Source organism: Acomys russatus, chromosome 14 (assembly GCF_903995435.1).
Source record: "Acomys russatus chromosome 14, mAcoRus1.1, whole genome shotgun sequence".
Taxonomy (NCBI): Eukaryota; Metazoa; Chordata; class Mammalia; order Rodentia; family Muridae; genus Acomys; species Acomys russatus.
In genome coordinates, this window is record NC_067150.1 from 60,543,371 (window position 1) to 60,561,852 (window position 18,482).

The 18,482-nt window shown below is 48.0% G+C and overlaps 1 protein-coding gene across 3 annotated transcripts in view; it reads left to right on the forward strand.

Annotated features, from left to right (window-relative positions):
• Nucleotides 1-18,482, forward strand: part of LOC127198672 (nuclear receptor ROR-alpha) — a 195,191-nt gene that overhangs the window by 168,730 nt on the left and 7,979 nt on the right. For all 3 annotated transcript variants that reach the window (XM_051156736.1, XM_051156735.1, XM_051156734.1), the window contains exons 3-5: nt 7,564-7,705; nt 10,052-10,453; nt 17,056-17,177. In XM_051156736.1, the coding sequence (XP_051012693.1) occupies nt 7,693-7,705; nt 10,052-10,453; nt 17,056-17,177 (537 nt within the window). In that variant the 5' untranslated portion in view covers nt 7,564-7,692. The remainder of the gene's footprint in view (nt 1-7,563; nt 7,706-10,051; nt 10,454-17,055; nt 17,178-18,482) is intronic.

Below are 18,482 nucleotides of genomic sequence, written 5' to 3' on the forward strand. Positions count from 1 at the left end.
CCAACCATGGTCTCTACGTTCTGCCCACACTCATCCTCACCCTCCTCAACGTTCCCAAAAGAAAGTCCCAGGATAAATAAAGTTGTGACATAGGGCATCTGTTTACATAGAGGACTCAGTTCTTTTCAGCCCCAGAGAAACAAGGTGGACATAGAAACCTACCTGGATGGTCTCCTGCATTTCCAACTCTTAGCCAAGTTGCAAAGCGCAGTGCTTTGGGCAGGCATAGGAGCACTCACAATAACGCAGAGTCACGAATAAATCTTGGTTGTCAAAAAGCAAATGTGTAGCCATTCCAAAGCGTCTGCCATTAGAATTCCGCCAGGCAGCTGTCAGCTGTTTTCTTGTAATTAAACAGCCAGTGAGCAGCTAATTAAGACATATGTGTACACAGAAGTGGAAGTGGGTATGTTAATGAACTGTAGGAATCAATTCATTACGTGAAAATTGTCAAAAGACCAAACATCAGATCAGTACTGCAGCCTGTTCATGGAGAAGCAGCCCCACGCACCCCTAGAACAAGACCCCTAAGTGTCTCCCTACCACACCTATGCTTCAGTGTCTAGCCAGCCTGACTCAAACCCTTAGTAACCCCAATGGGAAAAGTCACATTTGAGATACATCTAGCAAGGTATTTCCCCTCCTATAGAGAAAGGCAGCACCTGAGGCCCTGCATCGCCCCGATCCGATCACTGTCAGTAACTTTCACTACAGCCCTAAGGAGGGTGCTGGGCCTTATTTTTCCAATCTGCCCTCCATATTTCTGTGACCTGAAGCTGTAGAGATGTCTCCGATGACAAAGTATTTGCTGCACAATTTTGATCCTCAGTAGCACGAGGCTGACTCCCTGGAGGGTCCATGAGGCCGGCCTAGCCTAACTGGTTAGCCCTAGGGCTCAGTTGAAAACAAACAAAAAACAAACAAACAAAAAGAATGGATGTAAAGGTAAGGAGGGAGGGAGGAAGGAAGGAAGGAAGGAAAGATATAGCTCCCTCGGACTGATGCCCTTTGGTACACTCACCATAAAAACAAGCCTGTGTGTGACCTTTGTACTTAAGATGCATCTAGAATCAGGAACTCAAATCCTGCACCTCCTGGCATCTGCCCAATTTCTCTGAACTTTAAAGCGTCCATAAACAGATATGCAAGTGGTGACTTTGCATGTGGTCAGTGAGCGCCTGGAACCAGGCTCAGAACATGGCTGCCACTGGGGCCCACCCTGCCATGCGTTCAACAGGTACTGAGTTAGCTGTTTGGAATGGAGGCTGTGGTGGAGGCGGTGACAAGGCAACCAGAGGGGGTAAAGTCACACTAGGAACGTGCGTGGGAGGGGCCAGGTCAGAGACGGCCCAGAGAAAGTCAAAAACAAAAAACAAAACAAAACAAAAAGGAGATTGTCCCAGACAGTGGCAGGGATGGAGGTCCTTTGGGGAACTAGAACACAGCAGTTTAGCTTGGTCTGTGTATGAGTTTGGAAAGAGGATTGAGTCAGAGAGAGATGCCCAGATAGGCAGCCATTACCTGATCTTCACAAGGGTGATGTACCCACCGGAGGGCGGACGGGCAGGGAGATGACTCCAGCCCTGGCTCTGAGGTGAGTGTGCGCCCAGATTTGGGATGGAGGAAAAGAGACCAGACACAGCTGGTTTCAACATGAATTTGGGCTGATAATTTCATCTCCGTATATGACTGAGAGAGTGTGACGGCAGTAGGCACGTTTTGGAACCTCGCGTTTTGTTAGTGAAGACGTGAAGAGCCTTGCTGGGTTGTTTAGTAACTTCTGGGAGGCCACGTCCATTATTCTATGCCATTCCCAACTCCCACGGCCACAGTTACGACACTCTCGCACATCCAGCCTGCACTGGGGTCACGTTAGTATTTTTCGCTTCAGACAGCCGCCAAAAAAATAGCAGCAATCAACCAAGCCACTAAAGAGTAGTGTTTGCCAGTTTCCCTGGTGTAAATTCTCCAGCAGGAGGCTACGGCAAGCTACCCAGTGCACCACCTTGCCGGAGGAGGCGGGGAGAAATAACCAACACTTTAGTATCTCCAGCCGCTGCCACTCATCCAGTATACCTGACAGCCACATTGTAATAAATAATAATCATAGGTTTAAGTCGGGAAGAACTAACCAACACTTTAGTATCTCCAGCTGCTGCCACTCTTCCAGTATACCCCACAGCTTATTATAATAAGCAATAATTGTAGGTTTAACCACTGGATTGAACAAGTCTTCTGACATTTAGCACTCAGCTCTTGAATCCAGGTGTGAGCTTTCTCGTGAACACCCAATGTTGTTCAAGCAACAAGGCAACATGGGGCTGGGGAGATGGCTCAGTGGCTAAGAGCCAGTTCCCAGCACCCACTCCATGTGGCTCAGACTCCCCTGTAAACTCCAGTTCTAGGGGGGTCTGATGCCCTCCTCTAGCCTCATAGATATTCATTCACATGTACAGCCCACCCCCAGAGACATGCTATGATATGCATAATTTTTATTTCTTATATTTTTGAGAATATAATTACATCATTTTTCCTTTCCTCACTCCAGACTATGCTATATACTCTTCCTTGCTCTCTTTCAAATTTATGGCCTCTTTTTCCCCATTTTTTTAGACATTCTCTCTCTTGTGTGTGTATATATATATATACATATATTACTACATACACGTATATATATATATGTATATATATATATATATATATATTACTAAATATAACCTGCTCAGCCTGTACAATTTACTTGTATGTGTATGATTTGGGTCTACCCATTTGGTATTGGATAACTAGTTGACAAGCTCTTCCCTGGGAAAGACTATTTCTCAGGATGGCAGAATTCTTCAGCTGCCTATAATTTTTTGTGTAAGGTTGGGGCCTCTTTGGCCTTCTGTCATCCATGCTATCATGTCTTATTGGTGTCCCTCAATCAATTCATGTTTAAACTGCAGTCGTGTTGGTGAGACTTTATGGACCTGCTTCATATTGCTCAAACTCATGAGTTTGCGTGAGCTCTATCCCTAAGGGCAACGTATCTGTGGTGCATTGTCAAACCTCGTGTGGATGATTCCATCATGTCCCCCAGTTGAGGGCTTATAGAGCCTGACAATCTTTCAAATTCCTTCTGGTACTGGGGTGGTACATTGTGGAGGCCTGCATGGCTGCGTATAGCCACTAGGTGGTGGTAGTGTGCCACAATCCAAGCCTCTGCTACCTGAGGTAGCTCATGGTATGGTGACTCTTCACTCAAGCCCCCGATGTCTAGAGGGGAACTACTTCATGTAGTTGGACACATCTTTTTGTACTAGTAAAAGTGCGCCACCGTGATGTAGTCACTTTCTTTCTTGACAGTCCTTGGCTTGAGAACTGGCTTTGTGATACACAGTCCCCTTAAAGCTTTGCCACAGGGCCACTGCGCAAGCTCAGAAACTCGTGTCTGAGAGGAACCTTCTATAGGATGCACTCCAAGCAGTCTCCTGCTTCTCACTCGGAGGCATGCCGCCTCCACCTTACGAAACAAGGAGCCTTCTAAACCTTCTATGCTTTCTTTCCCAGTTCTAACTCTTCTTTCTCATACGGATTCTAAAGCTTTACTGGTTTTACCAGTATAACTTCTTAGACATTTAAACTGCTCAGAAATGCCCCCTAAGGAATGCTGAAGGGTTTTGTTTGTTTGTTTGTTTTTTAAGGCAAGGGGCTGAGGAGATAGCTCAGTGAAGTGTTGGCCTTGTAAACGTGAGGACCTTAGTTCAGTCCCATGTCAGCATCCAGGGGTAACTGCGTGCATGCACTTACAATCCCCATGCTGCAGGAGTGGGGTGGGGTGAAGTCAGAGGGACGCCTGCGCCACTGGGCAGCCAGCCTGGTCTACCCATGAGCTCCAGCAAGAGTCCCGGTCTCAAAAGCCAAGGTGGGAAAACAAAGATCTAAGGTGGACGGCACCTGAGGACCAAAACCAGAGTTTGCCACTGGACTCTATGCGTGGGCGCCACACACGACGCACACACACACACCGCACATGCGCGCGCACACACACACCCTGCACAACACACACACACCAAAGAAGTCAGAGCTCTCAACCTTTCTGAACATGCGAAGTTCAGGCTGGCCTCCCCAGTCTCGATAGAAAGCTGCACCGAGCCCTCCTCCTCCCAGAAGGAACAGCGTAGTTCATCTTAAGGATGGAGCTGTGTTGTCTTTGTCCAAGAGAATGGCCTCTCTCGGGATCCCCACTTGGCCCTCCCAAAGCTGCACACTAGCGTGTGCTAGATGGGCTCAACTGAAGAGTGAGTGTGAGGTGAAGAGGGCGTGTCTGCTGGAGTTTGCTTTCCCAAACCCTTTCTGGCTGGCTCCACATCCCGGCAGCAAGTTTGGCAGCCAGCCGTGCTCCAGGATCCATAGCATTGCTCCAGCCTAGATCCATAGGACCCTGCCTTACTGACCCCTGCAACTCGCCAGGTCCCTGATGAGAGTGACTGTGAGCTCCTGCCCTGAGTCTCTGTTGCGTTCACTCTGTGAATGAGCCAAGGTGATTGCAATGTGGGTGAGGTAAGGTGAACCAAAGGGGACACCCTGCTTCGGGGCAGAGGGAGAGATGATGGAATTCTGAGACCGATTTCTCAAGAGACTCCCACCTCACCTCAGCCGCAGGAAAACATTAGTTTCCAATGAGTCAGTGGGTCCTGCTGCCTTATCGATGCATGCCTTGGCTTTGGACATGATATAAACCATGCTAAAAGATCTGAGCCCACGTGCATTTGACTTACTTGGCTCGGTCCACACGAACCCCCAGCCGTCACAGAAAGCATCAAATGAGGCTGATGGCAGCAGGTTCTGAGGGTCTTATACACCTGTCCATCCACCTGTAGAGAAAGAACCAGAAAGCAAAGAGAAAATTGAAGTCACCATGGCCCCACCAGGCGAGACCAGCAATTCCTTTCATTGGGGAGCATTCTCTCCCATAATTTCTTTTACATCAAATATAGGGTGCTCTCTCTCTCTCCCTCCCCACCCCCCCACGACTGTATTACACTAGGCTTAGTGCTTTAACCAACTTTATCACCTTTTTATACTAATGGTATTTCTGAAATGTGATTTTCAGTGGTCCCCCAGCTCCATAGCCTTGAGTGTGACTGGAACTCCCGTCGGTCGGTCACCTCGGGCGCCCAGCGCTCTGCAGAGTGTCCTTCCAGTGACCCTTCACACCACTTCCCTGGCAATTCCTTTAACGTTCCTTCTTTAAGAGACTCCTGACTTACAAGACACACACCTTTTGTTTCTGATATACTAGCCACATCTGCCTCCGGGAAAATCTGTTGGCTAAAGTGTATCATCAATATTTTGACATTACCTGGTCCATCCAATGTGTTTATCATTAAAGAAAGCTCTGAAGATGACCACACACACACTCTCTCTCTCTCGTATTATTTGTGATCCCGCCTCATACAAACAACTCCTTACTTTTCTCTTGTGTATTTTTCTTTTGCCCAGATTAGAATACCAGTGAAAGAAAAAAAAAAATATATATATATATACATATTCATAGACATTTATATACAACCCTGCCATTGCTATGTATTTTGGAAGTTATGAAATATGCTTCTAAGTAGCACGTATGTTGCATAAGAAATCTGTGTTGGATTAGAACACGGCACCTGTGCTAAGCTTGTGACTTTCTGCTTTAAAAAAAAAATCACTAAAGAAAAGCTTGCATTTGTCAGTCCACAAGCAAAAGCAGCATCCTGGGGTTAGCAGCTCCCTCATGTCTTTGCACACCCTCTCATTTCCAGCATGCACTCAACACAAGTGAGATGCTAATGTCCATCACACTGGACCTGCCAAATCCTAAAGGCCAGGCTTCTAAATGCTGCTGATTCCCAGCCAGTGAGGACTGATAATTCCCAATGCAACTGATCTTTAAAGTAGTCGATCCAAGTGTCATCTAACTGTTCGCACCAGTAGGCTGAGGCTTAGGGAGTGAGGGATGCTTAAACAGCCAGAGACCTGAGTGGCAGCGAGAAAACACTGCAGCACACCCAGACAGAAAGCGAGCTGAGTGCAACCACATTTTCCTGACCATCAGGAAGCCCAGAGAAGTGTTTATTTTACTAAAAAGTGTTTTGCAGCCTAAATGTCCCTCAGTTGAAGAATGGATAAAGAAACTGTGGTACATTTACACTATGGAATACTACTCAGCTATTAAAAACAAGGAAATCCCGAATTTTGTGGACAAATGGATGGAACTAGAAATGATCATAATGAGTGAGTTAACCCAGAAGCAGAAAGACTCACATGGTATATACTCACTTATTGGGCACTAGCCCAAAAGGCATGTCCCACAAAAGTCTTCACTTACCAAGATAATGGGATAGATGTGAGGACATCCTACTGAGATTCTAGGTAAGAGAAATATAGGAGATGGGGAAATAGAAGGACCCAGCAGGTCCTAGAAACCTACCAGAAGAACATCTTGACAGGTGATCAGGGCCCAGGGGGTTCTGCTCAAACTATTGCACTAACCAAGGACAATACAAGTAGTAAACATTGAACCCCAACTCTGATCTACCCAATGGACACGACATTCTCCACAGTTATGTGGAGAGTGGAGACTGACTCTGACATGAACTCTGGTGTCCCATATTTGACCACCTCCCCTTGGTGGGGAGGCCTCAGGGCACACAGAGAAAGAATAAGCAGGATGCCAAGATGAGACTTGATAGCCTATGACCATATAGTGGGGGAGGTGGTCCCCCTCGGTCTTAGACCTAGGGGAGGGGAATAGGGTAAAAGTGGGAGGGAGGGAGGGAGGGAGGATACAAGTGATGGGAAAACAATTGAGTTGTAATCTGAATAAATTAATAAAATTAAAATTTTTAAAGTGTTTTGGAGGCTGGGGAGATAGATGACTTCACTAGACACAGCATCTGCTGCACACACTTGAGAACCTAAGCCTGAATCCCCAGCACATGCATGAGAACCTAAGCCTGAGTCCCCAGCACCCACCCACATAAAAAGTCAGGCATAGACACAGGCACCTGTCACTCCGGCACTATGGGAGACAGACACGGGAGGCTCACGGGGCTTGCAACCTGACGGTCTATTTCCAGGCTCAGTGAGAGATCCCGTTTCAATGAAATAAGGCTTAGAGTGACATCAGGACACCCGGTGTCCTCCTCTGGCCTCCACAGCACACACAGAACATACATGTGCGCACACACTCTTGTGTATACCCCCATACATGCACCAAGAGAAAAGATATTTCAGAGACACAGGTTAAAGGCAAATCCTTTGGTGTCGTTCCAGCGAGCACATGGCTTTGCTATCAGGCGGAAGTCAAAGGAAGTTTTGCATGTGTCAGGGATGGAGGGAGGGTTAGGCTCTGGGGGTTAATTTTGCTCAAGCAAAAAGAAGTGGCTTTAATTCCATCAACGGCCTCCTGGAGGATTCTGCTCCGAGCCTGACCCTCCATTAAATATTAACGCCACTCGGTGCTCGATGCTCAGTACTCAGCTTTTGGTGTCTCCACTGGAGCTGGCACTAACCTGTTCCGTATTTATAACCAAATCACAGGGCTTTTTCAGGAGAAGCCAGCAGAGCAATGCCACCTACTCCTGTCCTCGGCAGAAGAACTGTTTGATTGATCGAACGAGCCGAAACCGCTGCCAGCACTGTCGGCTGCAGAAATGCCTTGCCGTGGGAATGTCTCGAGATGGTGAGCCTCTGACAGCTGGGGCGCCCCTTCCCAGCCCCCCCCCCGGCCCCTGCTGGAAGCTTACTGCAATCCACCTCACTTCCTTCATCTGCGATCTACTGGAGTCAGCTAAGTAGCTCATGAGGGTAGACAGGCAAGTGTGTCTTAAAGTAAGAAAACCTTCAGGTTGTCAACATTCCAGGAACTCCAGGTTGTGTGTCATCTTAAGGCTTTCATAAGCTTGTCTCCTGCAGGAAACCCAAGCCAGGGCACACTGGTACTTGACTTTACACTGGTTGAGTCTACCGGCATCTTGGCAGGAAATAGTTCTTACGCTAACTGGGTCACCCAAATTGCCTGCCAGAGTCAAACGTTTGCACTTTCTGGATGTGTGAAAATAGTGCAAAGTGAGGCTCAGTGATAGATGTCCTTTTTCATTAAGAGGAGGCATAACAGGCTAGACACGGGCCACTGTCCAATTACAGCGCAGCTCTGTCTGGGTCCTTCGCTGAAACTGCTCTTAAAGTGCACTGAGCAACCAGCCACCGGGATTCAAGAGAGTAATGCATGGAAACTGGCAGGAAATCCAGCGGGTCCATTTTAAGGACTTTTCTGAGTACACTGTCTCCCACGATTTCCTAGGGCGGAGTGTCAGTCTGTCCTTCCCACATCAGATGTTCTTAGGGCCTGGCGGAGCCACCTAGGCTCAAATTCACCTTCCCAACATGCCCTGCGAGTGTCTGTGCAGCACTAGAGAGGTCAAGTCTTGGCACCAGGAGACTGCTATCTCAGCGCCCACATCTAAGTTTGTCTTTGTACAGAACTACCCTGACTTACAGTTAGTAATGGTTCTTATCAGCCTGTGATTTAAAGCTGAAAGTTATAAATGCGTTTCCTTGAGTGTTGGTGCCTCTCCCCCCTCACCCACCCACCCACCCCCCACCCACCAGATCCAACTATCATTTTATGAAGACCTTTGTCTTAATAAAGCAATAATTACATCGCAGGGGCAGAGGTGTTACCCATGGGGTGCTCTAAAATATGCTTTGCCCCTTCCCAAATTAAGTGCTTCAGGGTGCCCTCCTACATGTGTGGGGTCATAAAATAGTATAGGTTGTTTAGGAGAAAGAAGTATATTTCCAGGTTTATAACGTTATATGCCGCTGGGCGCCCAGCCGAGCAGTGGAAGCACCAAAATGGCCAATATCCTCATGTGTTCCCTCCGTATAAAGGACAGCTCGTCCTCCCCCAGCTGGTCAGTGGAGCGGGTTCTCATTTACCTCCCCACCCCACCCCCACCCTCTGTCCCTCATGTCCTTCTGACAGTGGTGGAATTAAGGAGTTCATCTCCCCAATCAGGAGCCAAATGAAGTACAATCAATTAGGAGAACCAAGTCTCCCCAGAAAAAAACCGTCATCCACAGAGTGCCTAGCCAAGAGGGTGGGGGCACCCTCAGTGGGAGAACTCAACCCAGGAAAAATGGTTTCTGTTACTGGATGGATGTTTCGGGAGAAAAGACCAGGGATAGTGGACTTGGGAGTTGCTGCAACCTTTGCCGCCTTTAAATGTCAGGAGAAGCGCGGCAGACATAGGCCCTCTCCGTGGGCTCTGTCAAGGTTGGCCCTCTGTTCTTTTTACCTGAGGCTACACGACTGTAGAGCAAGCTATCACTTAATGACAGATCCAGTTCGGACCCACGGGTGTGTGCCTTAGCTACTTGGAAGGCAGAGAGGATGACAGTGTGTGCCTGGAAGTTCAGGCCCAGCCTGGGCAACACAGTAAAATGACCCCTCCCCCCATCTCCAAAAAGAAAATAAAGACAAGGCCATGACCACCAGCAGGTCTCATAGGTCAGGCAGACTCAGACACACAGTTCCGGGCAAACCGTGACAGCCTCGCCATAAAGCCCCAGATCCAGCTGGTTGACCAGCAAGCCCTTCACTCTTAGGTGCAGAATCAAAGAACACTTAGTAACACGTGAGGCTCCTGGCTCAGTATACCCGTGAGCCTGTCGGTTCAAACACTGCAAAGTCAGGGGGCAGATCTAGGCCAGGCCATGTGGTAAAAAAGGAGCTACACTGTGTACACCTCAGAGCCAGGCGGAGCTTGGCTGTGCTCGCAACACTCAGGAGGCTGAGGCCGGATGACCACCACCAGTTCAAGGCCAGTCTGGGCTACTTAGCGAGACCCAGCTCAAAGCAAAACGTTATATTCTCGTGTTGGGGGCACTTGAGGAAGCCCGTTCCTGCCTGTGGGCGTGCTGGCCTGCTCTGACACTTCCCAGCAAACCCGAGAGCTCGGGAGAGGATAAACGCTAACCCTACCCCTGGCTCACGGTGTGCTTTGCTTGCGCTCTCCCCCCGCAGCTGTCAAGTTTGGCCGGATGTCCAAGAAGCAGAGAGACAGCCTGTACGCCGAGGTGCAGAAGCACCGGATGCAGCAGCAGCAGCAGCAGCGAGACCACCAGCAGCAGCCCGGGGAGGCCGAGCCGCTGACGCCCACCTACAGCATCTCAGCCAACGGGCTGACAGAACTGCACGACGACCTCAGCACCTACATGGACGGGCACACCCCCGAGGGTAGCAAGGCCGACTCGGCTGTCAGCAGCTTCTACCTGGACATCCAGCCCTCGCCGGACCAATCTGGATTGGACATCAATGGGATCAAACCCGAGCCCATCTGCGACTACACGCCAGCGTCCGGCTTCTTCCCTTATTGCTCCTTCACCAACGGAGAGACTTCCCCGACCGTGTCCATGGCAGAGCTAGGTAAGGCGGGGCTGTGTGCTGCCCCTGGCTTGCACTGGGCGGCCTCTCTGTCTGATTGTTTTCCATGCCTGGTGTTCGACATAAACGCACGGCTCAGGAAGTAGGCAGGACATGTGTAAGCCGCCTGTATTCCGAAGTGCGCAGGGGGAAAAGCCGCTAGAACCGGCTGTTTACAGACTCCCAGGAACTGCTCTAGGCTAAGGTCACACACATACATAAAGCCTACTAACCAAATCTAAGCCACAGGCATAGGTTGTTTTTGTTTTGTTTTGTTTTTTTAATTAACTTTAAAGTTGTTAAGTTGGTTGCTTAGATTTTTAAATGTTTAATTGACACATGACAACTCTGTATAAGTCATGAAGGACAGTGTGACATTTCAATACATGTACAGTGCGTGTGTACACTTGGTGTTCACAAATACCGGCCCAATGTAATCTAAAAAAAAAAAAAATTAAATCTCCCACAAAGAGCTGATAAGCTGGTTTTTATTATGAATGTTCAAGTTTAGCAGGGACTAAAACTGCGGGAGGGACCGAGTGTGAAGGGGACGAACGGCAGGAGTGTGGTACAGCTAGAATTCTAAGAGACGCAAACTGCCCCAGGTGCCCGTAATGGCCAGCTAAGGGCATTTAGCATTTCTGTCGTCACCTTGGACACTTAGCACCGGTTTACAGCGAGCATTCAGAACTCTCCTTCTGGCTTTTCCCAAAGGGTAGCCATATTACCACTATCTGAGCCCCACTCCTGTGGAGCTGCACATGACACTTTGCTAAGGGGACCACTTTCCTGTCACAGTCACCCCAATAAACTTGAACAGTTATCAGCTCTTTGTGGGAGATTTTATTTATGTATTTATTTATGTATTTATTTATTTATTATATTGGGCTAGTAGTTGTGAGCACCAGTAACCACCTGGTAGTTATCTCAGGTAGCCAAGCTTTGCTGCACTTGTGTGAGCTGTAAATGCCTGAGGTGACTTACCCTCTGAACATGGCTATCGGTGACAAAATGATAAGATTTTGGCTCAATTTGCCAAAAACGAAACAAAACAAAAACAAAGATGCGAACAAACACCTGTTTTCCGTATTGTTGGGACACGGCTGTTTCTGGGGTCACCATGGCCTAGAAACACTGATGTACAGACAGTGGGAATGCTCCCCTCGTGTGCACTATGCTAACGCCCTCTGCTATATTTAATCAATTTTTTAAAATACGGCGCTATTATTAGAAAAACTTTGATAAGAGCCTTTACAGTTTTGGAGTGATCTGCTGCCCCTAGCAGTTCTGCACGTGGGCTTGTGATGTTCCTTTGGGGTATTTCAATTAGCTGCTGCGGAGACCAGTGAGCTGAGCTGAGGACCCGGGGTGGTGGTAAAACAGCGGGTTCCGACTTGAGCGTAGACACCCTTGGTTCACAGCCATAAAGGCTGAGTTCTTCAGATGGCACCTCCACCTCTGCACCCCATAAAACATCGGGGTTTTTAAAGTGAAAATTTATATTTCCAGTCAAAAATCTCCAAATAGAACAAATTGAATGTTCTTTATGGTTTTTTTTTTTTTTTATACAAGTATCTCTTTATGGGTCTAAAATTAAATCCTCGGGAGCTGGGGCGCTCTAAGCCTGCTCTTTAACCACTGCACAGCACTGAAGGCGCCGCCGCTCTTTTGATTAGCAGAGAAACCTCTGAACTAGAAGTCATGCTGAGCAGAGGTAGGTTTCATTTTTTTCCCCCTGAACTAGAACAAAACCTTTTTTTTTTTTTTTTTTTTTTTTTGGTCATGGAATCTTGGTTGGCTCAGCCCAAAGCAGAGCTGTAATGAAAATTAAATTTTTGAAAATGAATGAGGATTTGATTGAAAGCTGACATGTTCCCGAGCAGAGCGACCTGACTCACCCCAAAGCTGCTGCTGCTGCTGCTCCACCCCGGGCACAGTGAGCCTGCTTGTGTGCCTGCCAGATAGTGCTGAGACACATCCATAGAATTGAGTCAAAGCATCGTCCTAGCACATGGCATTTGGGCTAAAAGTGCACAGACACCTGAATGGGGCTAGAAATGGCTGAGCTGGTGCCCTCAAGTCTCTGGACAGGCCTATAGTGGTCAGCTCCCAGTGGGTCTCGGAGCCATGGGTTGTAGCACTTTCCAGGATGAATTGACTCAAATAGAACCAAACTGAAAAGTACATTAGGAGTCTTCTGAAAAAGGATTATTTTCCATCCCATTTGTATGTAGGGTGGTTCAAGAGAGCTGAATGTGGCATAAAGATCTGCCTCAGACTGGCTGAACGTTCTTCAAAGCTACCTCATATTTTGAGAGATGTCTGGCCCAGCCTATGTCCTGTGGTCCTTTCTAGCCAAAAACAAAACAAAACAAAAAAACTCCTGACCTTCTTGTAGGCTAAACTTTGACCATCAGAATTTAAGCAAACGAAATAGAACAACAAGAAAATAAGTTCTATGAATGTGTCCTGAGTCCGGGGCTGTCTCTCAAGAATTACACTCACAGAATTTTGAGCAGCAGGGCCCTTCATCCTTGGCTAGGAAATCCTCCTCTTGGCATTCACAATTGGTGCCTGAATCATGCATTCCAGATAAACAACCAAGGCTTGTTCTACAAAAAGTGCTAACTGGGTTTTGTTAGAGTAACTGTTAGCCTTGTGCGAGAGCTGGCTGACAGAAGAGGCCCAGCGAGACAAGGGACCAGTTTACGGGGGTGTGGTCCCTCCCAGCTTTGGGCCTCACAGCCCACACGCTGCAGTGTGGCCTCTCTTACGCAGTCACATGTGTATAACGGTGAGCACAAACTCTGGCGCCAGATGGTGTATGCATCAGTGCTCTGCCACTGGACAGCTGTAACACCTCGGAAAAGTTACACACAGTACTGTCACCTTCCTTCATGACAGATGGATGGATAGATGGATGGATGGATAGATAGATTCAGAAAAGATGTAAATTCCTTTGGGTCTGTCACATAGCATGGTGCCGTATAAATGTTAATTATTGATGTTAAAAATGTTATGATGATACCAAAGTGAGAGAAAACCTTAGAAGCCAGGACTTCTCATCTGAAGGGTTTAAACACTAACACACACACAAAACAATTCAAGTGAAAAATTGAGATTTCCCTCCCCCGCCCCCCGCGCCCTCCACTCCCTTTTAAAGTAAGCTTACAGCTTTGTATTGGGGCTGCATCCAAAGCTGTCTGTGGCCACGTGTTGCCCAAGGGCAGCAGGTGGAACACACCTGGCTACCCTGACCGTACCGAAATGTTCACAGTTAAGGAGACAGACTGACTTGTGCCACAAAGCAAGAAAAATAACTAACCTACTAGCTCTGCCCAGAAAGCTCGTCTCTTAACTCCTAACTTCCCTGTTCCCACACAGTCCAGAGAGCCGCGCTCACTTCCTGGACTTTATGCCATTTAGCTAGACTCTGCTTTTCTGAGAGAGACGTTTAGAAATGGTGAAGGGCCTTAAAATCATTAGACTTGCCAGATCTATCATGAACTGGAATCAGAAACACTGCCTGTACAGATGGTCAGAATGTGGCTGCTGCCCCCTGCTGGCCTACTGTGTGCCCTGCGTTAGTCGTTGTCTCTTCCTATTGGCTACTATGAAAGCCACACTGAGGTCCAGGCGTCCACACACCGGTCTGCAGTGCTGGGGACTGAACCTAGGGTCTTGAGCAAGGCAAGCGAGCATCCGCCTCTGAGCTAGGTCCTCAGCCCTGGATGACATTTGAGACAGGGTTTCACCCCTTACCACTGAAACTCACTGTGTCACTTAGGCCATGGCAATCCTCCTGTCTCAGCCTCCCAAACACCAATGTTATAGGCAATGTAGCGCCATGTCTGGCTCCCAGTAACATTTGTTAAGATCAGTTGGAGGGTGTTGACTATAATAACCGGAAAAGACCTAAGGATGAGCAGGGTAGGGCCTCCTGAACCTCATTGTTTTAAATATACAAATCTTGGTGTATAGTCTAGACACTGCCCTCCATAGTGAGAGCTCTGTATCTGAGCGTTAAGTTTCTACTTTCCAACATGCATTTTTCTCTTAAATGAGCAGGCTTCTCCTCGGCTCTGCCTCCTTGAACTGCTTTCTTTTGTTTGCATTCCAGTTTTTTAAAATACTATTTAGCCAGGTTGTTCTGTTACCTGCGTGTCGCCAGGCAGGGCTGTCAAGGCTTACTATGTTTCTGTCTCTCCAAGGAGACTCTTGATTTCAGATTGCTTCTAGGTGAACTTGCTGTTTACACACAAACATGTCTCCTCCCGACTGATGGAAGCCGAAGCATGTTTGTAAACAAGCAGGCTGTGTTGCTACTGTCCCCGGCCTTGCAGTATTTGTCATTCTAAGTGGCTTGCCCACCATGACCTCAAGACCTTGGGAACCTGATTGTTTGTTTGTTTTTATATGTTTCATGTTCATAAATTCCTGTCAATTCTTTCCAATACATGTTTTTGTTTGTTTGTTTTTGAGACGAGGTTTTGCTATGTGGACATGCTGGCCTAGAAGTTTCTGTGCAGATCAGGCTAGCTTCAAATATATATCCATCCTCCTACATAATTCAAATTATATGCATGTACTAGCTGGTTGTTGTTGTTGTTGTTTTGTTTTGTTTTTTGAGACAGGGTTTCTCTGTGTAGCCTTGGCTGTCCTAGACTCGCTTTGTAGACCAGGCTGGCCTTGAACTCATAGTGATCCGCCTGCCTCTGCCTCCCAAGTGCTGGGATTAAAGGTGTGCGCCACCACGCCCGGCCACATCTGGCTTTTTAAGTATTTCTTGAGTCATCCTTCTGTTCCTTAACCCTGGTTCCTGTCGCGCAGCACACGCACACTGTCTGGATTTTAGCTGCTGTCTACCTGGTCTGGAGTAGGAAGACCAGGTCCCAATCCACCAAGCACGAAACTGCCTGTCCACTGTCCCCAGGTGCCGTCTTTAATATCCCAGCTCTCCTGGCAGAGTTCTGCAGAGTTCTATTGTGACAGCATATCCCAACTCAGCCTAAACATCCAAGATACTTCAGAAGGCAGGCTCCTAGGTAACCATGTCTGCGTTAACCTGCTACGTCATCAAGCCTGTCTGTCCCTTATAAACGCTATGTGTGTTCTCTCACCTACTCTCCCTCCTATATAGAACTGATCCTGCTCCCAACACAAATGACCCCCCCAACAACAACCCTACCCATCTCTTGGGGTCCAACACAGTATCTCCTTTCCTAAGAAGCATTCTCCAGTTCAGCCCTGATCTCTCCCTCTCCAGACTGTGACAACTGTTATCTCGTGATGATTTACCTCACACTTTGTTTTCTGATCTCTTGCATTATCTTTTCTGTGTCCACACATGTCCACAGATGATCAGTTCTAGGGACATCTTTGGCATATATTTAATGTCACCAAAGCACTTATACACAGAGACAGAAAGACACAGAGAGAGAGAGAGAGACTCCCTGTTTAATTGTGATTCATTCAATTCACATAGCAGCCCTATGAACAAGTGTTGTTTTCTTCATTTTACCAAGGAGGAAAGCAAAGTACAGAGCGGTTAAATAACTTGCCAAGGCCTCAGAAGTAGCAAGGCAAAGATACAGTCTTGGTCCAAGGTCTGTCTTTGCCAAACTACTACATAATCTGTTCCTGCCTCTGCAATGCTTGCCCCAGCCTGTGCTAGAAAATCAGAGGTAATGACCAGTTGTCACCATTAAAGGAGATCGTTGTTTTCTGAGCTGGGGAAAGTGTGTGCCGTTACAGAGGGGAGACTTGAGTTCAATCCGTAAGAACCTGAGGGGGCCAGGGAGTTGGACATGGTGTGAGCACAGAACTGGGAAGAAAGAAGCAGACTCGTAGGTTCACTGCCGGCCAGTCCAGCTGAGTCAGAGAGCTTCAGGCCCAGTGAAAGACTCAGCCATGAAAAAAAAAAAAAATTGAGGAGAGCAACTGAAGAAGACACTCAACATATGTATATACATGCAAAAACAGAAAGTGTGAACACACACACACACACACACACACATTTACATAATGCCCTGGCTTTTCAAGAACCTCTTTTGTCAGGATAGCATAAAAAGCTAAAAGGAGGGGCTGGAGAGATGATGGCTCAGAGGTTAAGAGCACTGGCTGCTCTTCCAAAGGTCCTGAGTTCAATTCCCAGCAACCACATGGTGGCTTACAACCATCTTTAATGTGATATGGTGCCCTCTTCCGGCAGGCAGATGTAAATGCAGGCAGAGCACTGTATACTTGGTAAATAAATAAATCTTTAAAAAAAAAAAAAAAAAGCCAAGAAGAGGCTGTTGCTCACTTCCCCTACCTGACCTGTGCTCATCTCTAGACACTGGCAGATAGCTTAGGACAAGGTCAAGGTCATCAGGTCTCTGAACCCACCATGCTTCATGTAGTCATTGTTGGCTTTGCAAAGCCTCTCTCCTCCATCTCCCTGTGCCCACACCCAGAAGCTTGCTGAGCTGCACAGAGGAAACCAAAACTTGTCAGCACATTACTTTGTGTGAGTTGCTTTCTAAGGCAAACGACCCAAGCAAAGAGTTACCGGTTCCTCAAAGAACGTGGCTGTTCACAGCTGTGATCTCCTGTTCTCTCCCCAGAACACCTTGCACAGAACATATCCAAATCTCACCTGGAGACCTGTCAGTACTTGCGGGAAGAGCTCCAGCAGATAACGTGGCAGACCTTCCTGCAGGAGGAGACTGAGAACTATCAGAACAAGGTAGAGTCAGAGGGTCGTCTCTTCCCACTGAGCACCATCGAGAAGGGGGTGGGGCAGGGCGCGGGTGTGTGAAGTAGGCAGTCACCCAAAAGTCCAAACAGGGCAAAGGCTCCCTGTCCGGCACCTGAGCGCAAGTTGCTGCTTAGGACCTTACTCCTGAGGCTACTCACATGCCCTGGCTTGTCGAAGTTCAGCTGGGACAAATTCTATTGTGGTTTGCAAGTCCCTCTGTGTACCAGCAGGGGGCTGGATCAGGGTTAGGGTTCCAGAAGCCTTTGATGAGCAAAGGATTTGTCCTGGTGCCACAGTTAGAAGGTTCTGAGGTCTAAGAAGTGGTGAAAATAATCTCAGCTCCACGCTGCATGCTTCGAGATTAACAGGGCATTGTGGGCAAGTGCAGGGCTTGGGAGACCCAAGAGATGGTTTGCAGGTTAAGAGCACTTGCTGCTCTTCCAGAGGACCTAGCTTGATCCCCAAGACCCACATCAAGCAGCTCGCCTATAACTCGAACTTCAGGGGACCTGGAGCCTCTGTCCTAAACACACACGCGCGCGCGCGCGCGCACACACACACACACACACACACACACAAATAAAATCTTTTAAAAGGGAGGAGGAAGTGAGTGGAGGAGGAGAGGTTTGGAAGGTCTGACTATAATTGCTCAGAATCAAAGATGAACCTGGCAGGTGGTGACCCTACTTGCTTTTATCTCTATGACAGTGACCAACGGGCCATTAAAGAAAGGGGAGGGGTAAGCTGAAGGCAGCGTAATGGTAACTATCCATTCTGCTTTCGGAAAGAAAAGATATGGTAGCTTTTTGCCAATGGTAGAAAAGTCAGGCTGGGGTAGGACCTAGGAGATAACAAAGGCGCATCATGGGGGGAAGCTACTGTCCCTTGGCTGTGGCCACACAGGGAGAGCATCCGGACCATGGCCTCGTGTGGCTCAGTCCCAGGGGTTGGTCCCCACCATCCTGTTAGAAACAGCCTTAAACCCCCAGGGTGTCGTGGAAGAGGAGATGAGGAAAGCAAACGCTCCAGGACCGGGGAGGGTGGGAACCGCTCACTTAGTCCTGCCTTTCAGAACAGAGTAAACCCCCAACCTCCAAGCTGCAGAGGAGAGGGGCCAGCACACGGTGAGGACCAGCCAAGCCTCGTGAAACAGGGTTCTGGCCCCGGCTCCTCTCACACCTACTGGTTGAGAAGTCTCAGGGCTTGGATGTCATTTCTGAACAGAAGACAATTTGTATAAATATATGAAACAAGGGGGCTATCAACATCCAGTTCAGCAAGGTGCAGGCAAAA